This window comes from Stegastes partitus, unplaced genomic scaffold (genome assembly GCF_000690725.1).
Source record: "Stegastes partitus isolate 25-593 unplaced genomic scaffold, Stegastes_partitus-1.0.2 Scaffold552, whole genome shotgun sequence".
In the NCBI taxonomy this organism is placed as follows: domain Eukaryota; kingdom Metazoa; phylum Chordata; class Actinopteri; family Pomacentridae; genus Stegastes; species Stegastes partitus.
Genome location: NW_007578283.1, coordinates 325,342 through 336,776, shown reverse-complemented (window position 1 = coordinate 336,776; position 11,435 = coordinate 325,342). Strand labels below are relative to the sequence as shown.

The 11,435-nt window shown below is 40.1% G+C and overlaps 1 protein-coding gene across 1 annotated transcript in view; it reads right to left on the bottom strand.

The window, feature by feature from the left end:
* Positions 1–1,173: 1,173 nt before the first annotated feature.
* LOC103362057 (venom phosphodiesterase 1) overlaps positions 1,174–11,435 on the bottom strand; it is a 53,187-nt gene continuing 42,925 nt past the window's right edge. The window contains exons 21-25 of the mRNA XM_008288312.1: positions 10,423–10,558; positions 6,577–6,654; positions 6,304–6,436; positions 2,594–2,750; positions 1,174–1,439 (exon numbers count right to left, since the gene is read on the bottom strand). Coding sequence (XP_008286534.1) covers positions 1,266–1,439; positions 2,594–2,750; positions 6,304–6,436; positions 6,577–6,654; positions 10,423–10,558 — 678 coding nt within the window. The 3' untranslated portion in view covers positions 1,174–1,265. The remainder of the gene's footprint in view (positions 1,440–2,593; positions 2,751–6,303; positions 6,437–6,576; positions 6,655–10,422; positions 10,559–11,435) is intronic.

The following is an 11,435-nucleotide window of genomic DNA, read 5'->3' as shown; positions in this document are numbered from 1 at the left end:
TCCACTGAGTCTTTCACAATATCCCTAACTTATTGTGAGTAGTATAGGTATAGGACTTTATGATAGAGTGAAAAAAAAAGTCAGTAAAAATGTGACAGGAGCAAAAAACACTCTGAAACAGGGTTTAAATATATATTTTCTCTTGGTTTATAGTCTTGAATCGTGCTTACAGATTATCACATTCAAGATTATCACATTCAAAGAAACTAACAACAACAACCACTGAAAAGGTCCGCAAACTCCACTAAAGAACTCAATGAATCAAATCTGATTGCGGTGTGCTGCCATTATTAAAATTATAACGAAATAGAGCCTTGTCAGATTAGACCTTTTCACATGTCAGAGCAGGAAATGTGTTATTGTGTTATTTATGATGACTCTGTTCCACATAAGAGAGGCCCGTGTTCCACTTGACAAGTCATAATTCATGCAAGTAATTCAGCCTTTGTTTTACCTCCTGACAGACTGCCAGCCCAAATGTTTTGTTTAGTATCACTGGTAACATCAACAACAGTAATGGAAAGGCTGAGTAGAATCCATAATGCGACTGGCAGAGTGCCTCAAACAATGACATGGATATCAACACGTGCTGAAACAACTTTTTCACTGGCACTTTGAAAAGAGGCTTCTCCACAAGCGAAACTAGAGGGAACCTGCCAGAAGAATTCAATTACCCAAAAATATATTTTGCTATTGATGCCTACTGCAACAATCTATGCAGCTACAGATGAGAAACAAATTATAGGAAAACATCAAAGCTTGACCACTACATTGGCATGACCTTTGGCTCTTTGGAGGGCATTTTGCTGGCATGATTCGGGTTGACTTGTCATGAAAAAAAAGGTCTATTGTTTTTCCTTTTACCACTTCAACATTAGGGAACCTTCAACAGCCGGTTTACGAAAGGGATTAAAACCTATAATGTCACTTACCATTATTGTTATCTAGTCAGGCAGATAGTTTTACTTTGATGTCGTCAAAGAGATATCAACCTCTAAAACTGCTTTTCATCCCATACAATGGGAGTGAAGGGAATTTAATTTGCACTCATCAAAATCATGAAAAATACATTAAATAGCAACACTTGTCAACACTGAGTGGACACCGTTATAATTCTTGGTGCAATATACAGACCAAAACAATCTAAAAATATATATTAGATTTAGTATTTTCTCACAAACTACATTTACATTAATCAGCTCCTTCAATACAAAAAAACACTGATTTAGAAAATGATTACATTTTTTGTTGGTTGGGGAAATGTTTTATTGACTTCTGTGAATGGCAGCTGTAGGCCGGGTCTTCACCTTCAGCAGCTCTGGGATTGGTCGATTGCTGCCCTGGTAAAAATCCAGGCCTGTGATCCACTCAACATCTCTGACTCGCGACTGGTGAAACCACATGTGATCTTCAACCCACTGAGATTCAGCTTCTGTGTTCTGTGACAAAAAAATGTAAAAACTTTTTTAGCTTGAAACCAGCATGAAACCATCCACCCATCCATCCATCTCTACATCCATCCATCTTCTTCTACCTGTCCAGCATCAGGTTGCTGTGGCAAGTTAAACAAGGTATTCCAGACGTCCCTCTACCCACCAATGTTCTTCAGTTCCTCTAGAAAATCCAGAGATGTTCCCAGGCCAGATGAGATGTGTAATCCCTGGATCTACCTGTGCCGCTTTTTGAGCTGCCCGTAAAACCTCTACAGGAAGGCAACAGGAGGTATCCTAATCGGATGTCCAAACCACCTAAACTGGATCCTTCAGTGACTCTCCTGCCTGTTCTCTCCAGATGTCTGCACTCCCAAGGCTAAACCAGGCCACCTAACATGAAACTAATTTCAGCCACTTTTGTCTGCAATCTCATTTCTGAATTGAAAGGAAAAACTCACCAGTTACCAGCTGACCTATGTTTCAGCCCTCACCTATGGTCAGTGCTTGTAGTGACTGAAAGAATGAGATCGCTGTAGGGTGGCTGGGCTCAGCCTTATGGACAGGAGACATCTGGACAGAGCTTGGATTATAGTTGCTGCTCCTTCAGGTCGAAAGGAGCCAACTGAGGTGGTTCAGGCATCCGATTAGGATGGCTCCTGGATGCCTTCCTTTGCAGGTTTTCTGGTCAACTGGCCGGAGAACTTAGAACAGACCCAAAACTTGTCAGGATTGCAAATCTCATTTGGCTTAGAAACTCCACAGGAGGAATCGGAAAACACTGGTCGGGAGGGGGACGTCTGAATGCCATGCCTGATCGCAGACAAGCTGAAAAGAATGGGTGGATGGAGAAGTCTTGTTCATAGAAACAGGTCGTGACTGACTAATTTAAAGAGAGTCTCCTGGAAACAGTCTGGTCTTATGTCATTAAACCTGTAACCAAGAATGGACCCTCTGTTTGTAACCTGCTTTGGCAGCAGTTCTTTCTTTCCTTCTTTGTTATTTTGACGGCTTCACACTGAGCCATACAAAGTGTTTCCATGTATTTGTCTGGCCCAGCATGCTGCGGCTGGTAAAGGATGTTTGGAACAGTGAAGAACAATGCTGAATTGAGCTGAATCAGTGAAACGTCAACTTTAAAAGGTGAACACGAAATGTCTTACTTTGCAGCTCTCCGAGTTGTCGGCTCGATGGGGAAGCAGGAAGGACACGGTCTGCAGCTCTCCGACGCAAGCGCTAACTGGCTTGGTTGAGTCCCGGCAGCTCGTCAACACCACAAAGTAATGTGTCGGGATAGAGATGTTTGTACCGGGCACAAATCTGGAGGTACACAAAAACACACATTCATTTTGAAAAGTGCTGCATCCACCTTCTTGGTTTCAGGCCTTGCAGAGCCAGACAAACCCTTGTTCACATTTGGTATTGCAACTATCCAAGAGTTGTGAAATGAGGTTACAAGTAAAATTCATCAACTTGCAGCCATTCCCTTCACTGCAGGCTTTATTTTTCCAAAACAAGAGGCTTATGTTACAATCAGGCAATGTCACGGTGTTTTCCCTGGGATGCACGGTGGCTCAGTGGTTAGCACCGTTGTCTCGGAGCTAGAAGATCCCCGGTTCGTGTGCCGGTTAGGACACCCAGTTAATTGGTGATTCTAAATTGTCCGTAGGTGTGAGTGTGCTTGGTTGTCTGTCTCTAAGTGTAGCCCTGTGATAGAGTGGCGACCTGTCCAGGGTGTCCCCTGCCTTCACCCTGAGTCAGCTGGAGTCAGATAGGCTCCAGCCCCCCATGACCCAAGTAGGACCCAAACCTAGAATTAAGTGGTATATAGATAATGGATGGATGGATATTGTTTTCCCTTGTGGCTTTATGCTTTAGGGATTTTATTATTTTAGCTGTAGCTGCTCAAGTTATTGGACTTTAAAATTTGTCTTTCTTGAGCAAAGTAACCAGATGTAGATGAAAGATGATGAAATAATAGACTAGGCGAAGATGAAGAATGATAAGAGGAGTGTCTTATTTCTCCATTATGGCTCTCACAACATTAATGCTTATCACACAAAATAGAAATAGGCTGTGTTTTAATAATTCTCCACTTTTTAACGCTCATCTGTGATCACTTAAATCCATTCATTTTGTTTTTCTATCACATTAACTAATAATGCGGTATTGTTGATTTAAGAAAAACCTACAAAAACAACCTTGCAATTTAAGGTAAGGACAGTTGCTGTCAATAGAAACTTAACACAAAACTAGGGGCAGGATGTCAGCATAACAGGAACCTTCAACTAGTTGGTATTAGCATAAACTTACACTTAATTCTTTGTTTACATCCGTTGTCATGCCAACACGTACCATAATAGTCATAAAATGTGCTACTGAAAGAAAGGAAAATTGTTCCAGTGTACTCCAGTTTAATATATTGTGTATCATCAGCATCAGACAGTGCTCCTTCACTACCTAAACTCCCCTCCAGCTCTCTGCTTGCCAACACTGACCTGCCCAACTCCTCTGGTTTCGACAGTACTAAACAGTAAGAGATCCAACTTGTTTGCACAACCACATACTATCAACTGCACTTGAAGTGTGTCTTACTTAGGAAAACGCTTCTGGGTATTGGCGGATATTAAATATTAAATGACTCAGATTGGATTTGATTCAATATTTTTTTAATCTTATCTCTTCACAGAACTCACCTAAAAATGAACTGCTCAGACATCCCAGACTATAATTAGTGGAGCAGGTCTGCTCACTGTTCTCTGAGTCAAAACTAAAAATGGAGATGAATAATTCAGTCCCTTTCATTGCAGGGGTGGAGATAGCTGTGCAGGAGTCAGGCAGCCATCTGACCCATGTCTTCACTTAGCTCTACCATAAATACAGTTTCTACCTCCACCACGCTGCCAGACTGCAGACTCTGCTTGTGCAGTCAATCACATTTGCACCGTTAAATTAGTGTTCTGTCTCTATTATTTTCTGGTTTGCTCTGGAAGCAACATGACTCCTACTTGTCATTCGTCAGCTTGTCTTCAATTGCTCTCTTTTTGTGCTGGAGGTGAAAAGAAGAACCAAAGAGCACAGCTTTCACAACATTTCGGCCTCTCTTTTCGTCAGGTCTGGGTCACCATTAGTCAGAAGACAGAAAGCAAAATGGTGTGTTATAGAACCTAGTATAGGGCTGAACGATTAATTGCATTTGCGATAATATCGCGATTTGATAGAACGAGATTTTGTAACCGCAAGGGCCGCGATTTCACTGGTCACATGATCTGGCGGCGTGACCTGCTTTTGTTTACGCCGGGTGAGGCAGAGCAGACCGATACAAAGAGGGAGTGAAGTCAACACGAAGCTTTAACCTGTTGCACAATGGCCATAGCCTCAAAAGAAGCTGACACAGCAGCTAATTTTGGTGTCAAAGCGTGGCAGCACATCATCTGTGTGGAAATATTTTGGCTTTAAGACAGAGGACGTTAAGCTGAGCCAAGTATTCTGCAGAACTTGCCGCGCTCTGGTTGCTACTTCACGTGCAGTGATGTGCGGTCGGGGGAGGCAGGTGAAAGAAAAAAATATATATTGATAAAATAATTTAAATGGTTATATTTATCCAGTGATTTGTACTATAAAATATTTAATTTTTCATTTAGCCTCGTCAGTTTTGATGATTTTAAAATTCTAAATCGCTGAATTTTCGCAATTTCCCATTCAAATGCTTGGAAGAGAAGCCGGTGAGGCAGCGGCGAATTGAGCCTCACCTTGAATTGCGCAATCCCTCACTGCGCTGTCTGCCACGCGTAGGCTGTCACTGCATGGCAGCCAGCGCAGTGAGGGATTGTGCAATCTAAGTGAGGCAGCAGCCAGCTCAGCCTCACTTGGGAAAACATTGCTCCTTGCTGTCATACTCATTTTGCACTTTAGTATATAGCCCGCTGCTGTTGTTTGCAAAGTAATTTTGCTTCCTTAAGGTTTACAAAGGACATTCTTGAAGTTTGTTTTATGTTCACTGGTTTTATTTACCTAAAAATGTCAAATTGGCTAAAGCGGATATAATTGTTCTTGCACTTTAGTGTGTGTGATGTTTCTGACTGGATCAGTAAACTTTATATTTTTACTTTAATTTATATGTGTATGTTTATTTATTTTTTTATAGACTGTCCTGTTCGGCAAAGATAGTGTTTAAGAAGAGCAGTCAACATGTTTACATACATTTTCATCAAAGTTGAAAAGTTAGTCAAGTTTAAGGAAAAAAAGCCACAGATTTGTTTTATTTATTGTTGTAATCTGGCTTTGAAATAAATCTGATATAGTCTATTAAGCAACATATGGATTTATTTATTGTTTTTGTCAAAAAATACACATGGAGAGAGCCTAGAAAAAATAATCGCATATCAAATCGCAATATTGAGGAAAAAAATCGCAATTAGATTTTTTTCAAAAATCGTTCAGCCCTAGTGTTCTATTAATTTCAGCGTTTCCTCTGAAGCCTTGTTTTTGCAAACTTCCCAGTCTGCAAAGTATCTGAGTAGTTGTAATGGTTTAGGTTTCAGGAAAAAAGAAAAGAAAATAATCACCTTTTAGAAATGCAGTACTTTCCTTCATTTGACATGAGCTTGTGTGTTTTGGGGGGCTTTGTAATGAATACTTACTTTGAAACAATGAAATTACCCATAATATGAAATAGTTAAATTTCAAAATTTTCAACTGTTTTTAAGAAATATACTTACAGTTACAGGTTATTATTCTATGCTCGACATGTAATTACAATTCATTGTTAATATTTTCATGAATTAAAAAAAAAAAACAGCAAAAAAGGGAAAATGTATATCTTTTTAAATCCATGACACTGTTTTTTTTTGACATAGTAAATGAAACTTACTGCTGGATCTGCTGTGGAGTGTCATACTGGCCGTCATAGTTGTAATCAAAAACAGGGCCCATCACGACATTGATGCCGTTGTAAGTAGATGCGTATTTTGTCAGCAAAGTGTTGTGGAAGTAGTCCCAGATTTCTGAGAAATGAGAGGAAAAATAAAAATGCAGGAAAGGAAGCAGAAAATAGAAACAGGAGAGAGGGAAGTTAGTTAGATTCAACATAATTCCTCTGAACAACCTCCAATGAGACTGTGAATTAGTTTTTGCATGAACTTACTCTTAAACTCAGAGTACATCGGCACCACATTGCTCGTCAGTAAAGCATCATACTGCTGGTCCGCTGTTGTATTCAGGTCTGTGGAAACACAAGATAAAACAATGATTTTCAGAACATGAGGTGAGAAAGAGAAAATCAAAGCAAAGACAAAATTTTGTGTTTATCCCACCAATGTCTTAGATTTGTGTGTAGTTAACCCTCTGAACCTCAAGTTATTTCTGTGGGCTCATTTTTCACCGCAATATGTTTCTATTGAAACAGCACAACCATGGCTAGAAGCAGGGAGACCTCAAAATATCTTTTGTGAAGTATGACAGGTATAATGCCATAAATCCTAAAAAAGCAACAAAAAACTTAAGTTAAATTTATTTGATTATTTCAAATCAACACGTGCAACATTTTTCCCAGTGTTCTCAAAACTGGGAAAAAAAATGTGGCTCTACAGACTATAGATACTTTACTGCTTAGATTTAGAATTCCTTTCCATTCTTGTCTCGTTATCTGTTCTGTGTAAACACGGCCCGCAGTTCAGCCAAATAATCACAATTTTTGTCACGTGATTGCTGGTTGCCACAAAGCCATGAAGAATCTGCTTCATGCAAATGCTTTATTTTTGGCAAAATTTGACATAAGGCATGTTGAACAAAGCTATATCAACTTTTTTTTTTTTTGGATTGAATGGCACATCGCACATGATCAGTTCAGGGACTGTCAGAAAGTTGAAAAACAAAAATACACAATTTTTCCTGGTTTTAGAGTTTCTGGCTGATAAATTGTGTTTTTTTTTGTTTGTTTGTTTGTTTTAAGACAACATGCCTTTTAAACCCATATGTGGATTTGGGGGTCAGAAGGTTAAGCCTGAACCTCGAGTTTTGAAATATTATCAACCTTTCTACTTCATGTAGGCCTATCAAGTCATTTTATATTTAAAATCAGGAAGTCCAAGGTTTCCTGAAAAACTTTGAAATTTCACCAAAAATAGCAGACAATGCACGTCTTCTTTTCACCCATCACACTAAGTATATTGTTGCTATTTCTGGAATAGGTATAAAGAAGTTTCTTTGGGATTCCTGACTGTGTGGGGGTTTGCATGACTCACAGGTCTAGTGGGAGGGTCTCTTTGCAAATTGCTTTTGCTCTTTGCTTGGAACCAGAGGGAGGTCAGTATCAGGCTTTACAAGGAACTAATTTAAAAATGAGACACTTGATAATTCCCTGATACTGGCCTAAATACTTTCCCACGTGAATAAATGGGAGTATCAGCACCTCAAGCACTGACCTGTGCCAGCCAATCTACTGAGAAATGACTCACTGTACAATTGTAATTTGTCTTCTTCTCACATAAAATGCATCAACAGTCAACCTAGAACATCAGTCAATCGCATTGCAGCACAGTTGGAAAGCTTGTTGAATGGTCCTACAATACAAGAGTGAGAAGGGTGTGTTTTGCTGACAGGAAATGTGAAAATAGTGGAGATGGATGGGCAGATAAGACTTCAATTTCTTCATTTTTGGATCTGAGTTAAGCTTCAAACCCTGAAGGGACCATGCTGAAGGTTGCGCAATGCTTTTCCAGTATTGTCAGGCCTTGCAGACAGCAGTTGGTTGTCCTTGAACTTCATGGTAACTGGAAATTCTGCTTATCCAGGGTTAGGTTGCGGTGGCAGCAGGCTTAGCAGGGCATTCCAAGCAACCTAGGGGATGTTCCCAGGCCACATGAGATATGTAAACCCCACCAGCTAGTTCTGGGGCTACCTTGGGGTTGGTCATGCCAAGAAAATCTTCAAAATCTGCAGCAGACCAACATGTTCCTGTTGTTGAGTGAACAGAACCACGTACACTAGAGCTCTCTGCATTCAAAGTCTGCGTCAGTATGTGTACAGACATGCAGAATGAAGAATTGGCCTTTTTCCTGCTTGTGGTTTTCATGAATAGAAAAGAAAATCATTTTTATTGCCATTTGCACAAGTACATTACATGCAGAGGTCATGGGTTCGAGTCCTGCTCATGGTCCTTCCCCCATTCTTTTCCCCCACTTTCCTGTCTCTCTCTCTTGATTTTCCTACTGAATAAAGGCCAAAAAACAACTTAAGAAAAATAAAAAATAAGTTCATTGTTCTCCTCATAGATGAGGAACTTGTGAACCAGGTCCCTGTATGACTCATCCCCCCCGATGTGGCCAAGGGTCGTCATGGTGTAGCCGTGCTTGTTGAGGATATTACTATCCACGCAGGATAGTAATATCCTCACGCAGGAGGCACAGCCGTGAGTATACAGAGAGAATAGTTTGGGCCTGAGTTCATGTGTTTACTATGAGTTCAGCAGAGACTTTCTTTGTCATCCTCACCACCTGTGTTCTGTCTGTGAGAAAGTCTAGGATCCAGTTACAGGGGGGCTTTTGCCCTCCCAGGTCTGCCAGCTCAGTAGTTGGCTGTGACATACACCGATCAGTCACAACAGTAAAACAACTGACAGGGGGAAGTGAATAAAAGTAAATGTCTGGTTCCAATGAAGTGTTCTGCTGGGAGACTTTCGGTCCTGGCATCAATGTGGATGAAACTTTGACATATGCAACTTAAACACTGGCACAAGGACTCCCCCAGAACAGAACAATGTGTGCAAACACACTGCAAAAACTGCTCAGGAACAACTCAAGGAGAACAAAAAGGTGTTGCTTTGACCTCCAAACTCTACAGAGCTGATATAGCATCCACAAGCCTGATACACAGAGGTCTCACCCTGCGAGCTACGGAACCCAAAGGATCTGCTGCCAATGGTCTGGACACCACATTGTCAGAGCTGTTTTGGTTCTACACAATTTCAGGTTTGTGGCTGTGTGAAAAAAATTCCTATTCAGGACAATAATGGGGTAAAATGAGAGCAGGGCATATTCAAGAGAATCACATCAAAAACCACAAAGAAAAATGTAATTTTCAACGACTGAATACCACTGCTCGAAACACCCTAAATGAGGCTCTACATACCTCATTACGAAACTGTGATATCATTTGTTAATAAGAAAAGGCTAGAATTCTGTGGAACTGCTACGGAGGTGGTCACAGCCTGGAAATCTAAAGATGCACAGACAAAACATTTGGTTTGTGTTTTTGCTCATGTGTCCAATGAATCTGCTTCTTGTCAAGCTGTGTGTCAAGTTTACACAGGCAGATTTTATTTTATTTTATTCGCCTGTATTTTACCAGGTAAAAATGTTTGACAACTAGTTCTCATTTGTAAACATGAGAAGGCCAAGAGGCGCCAGCAGGAACAAATATACATGTAAATTACAGACACAAATAGACACATAAACGTAACACAGAACAAAAGTACACAAAAAAGAAGTGCGGTGTGTGTGGAAAAAAAAGTGCATGAGGTGTAAGAAAGTGTACGTGTGTATATATACAGCACCCTCCGTAATTACTGGCTTAAGATGTGTTAAAAGCCTTAAAATAAATTCAGTTTTTATTGCAGAAGCATACTTTCACACTGAAAATTGTAGAAAAATGTAACCTTCAACTCAACTCAAATGAATTGTTGGCAAAAGGGGGGCTGTACAAGTATTAACATCAAGGGTGCTAATGATTGTGGCACACATGATTTGATGTAAAAGAATTTTTTTTTAATGTGGGATTTTTTTTTTTTCACACTGAATAAATACACTTGAATTAAAGGCTGAATTTTCCTCTTTTTTTTCATTGTGGTCTTATATTATTTAGAAAAAAAACTGAATTTACTAGATGCTAAAGAACACATCTTAACCAGGGGTGCCAATAATTATGGAGGGCACTGTAAGTATGTAAGTAAAATCCGGCGTGATCAGCAGGAGCAGCAGATAGTGGTACATACTGGGTGGATACAGGAAGGCTTGGATCAGGTTTCCAGTGGAGCTGTATTCGTCGCATCTTTGACTCTGAGATGCTGGAAGTCTCACATCTGCCCTCAAGCAATCTGTCAGCACCGGTGGCAACGAGTCCAAGTTACTCTGCAGGAATAGGTTTGCATTAGTTGGCATTTGAATTAGAATTAATCAACTCCAAGTGCAGTTTCAGGTCATGTAGTTAGTTAGATAGTTGGTTTAGATAGTTTTAGTTGGAATGTACCATGGCTTTGAGAGTCTGTTACTTTGACTAAGCCAAACACCATCTAATCTCTTTTCCAAGGAAACCATTTCTACCAAAGAAATGCCCCAAAAAGCAGATGGAAGCAAAGCTAACAGTGCATATGTTGTTGTAATTTGCAAAACCTGCTCGCTTTGAGTGGGTGAAAAAGAATCACCACTCTGAAAACAAGGACTCTTTCTCAGCAGTGCACAGAATCTCGTACAACACAGGGTTGTAGGAGAGGAGCTGCCCGATTAAAAGGACTGTCAGTATTTATATTGTTCTTATCATGCTACCCTTGGTTGAACAAGTTCTCTCTGTTTTAGACAACTTGTCTTCGTCTGGTCACGGGACGATTGCTTGATGTTTCTCTTTCACCTTGCATCGGACTGTATCAGTAATTATCCATCACAGGAGTGTACCTTCCTGCGTCAGTAGCGCATCTCTCTAAGAACTCCTTCGCATTCTCACAGACTAATGAGTGACAGTCCTCAGTATTTTTCCATCACTTTGTTTTCCAACCATGCATGTTCAATATGACTCAATCAAGGTGGAGAAGACTCCCACAGTGACCCAATTAAAATACATTTTCTAACCTTGATTTTGCAGGAATCATGTCTATTTTATTTTTTATTAATCAAGGATAGTTATGTCTGTGTATATACATACAACAATTTTGTCCTGCAAACCACAGAACCAATACTTCCTTTTGTAATAACTGTCACCAGTGTCCAATTTGTATGTAATATTTACAGTAAT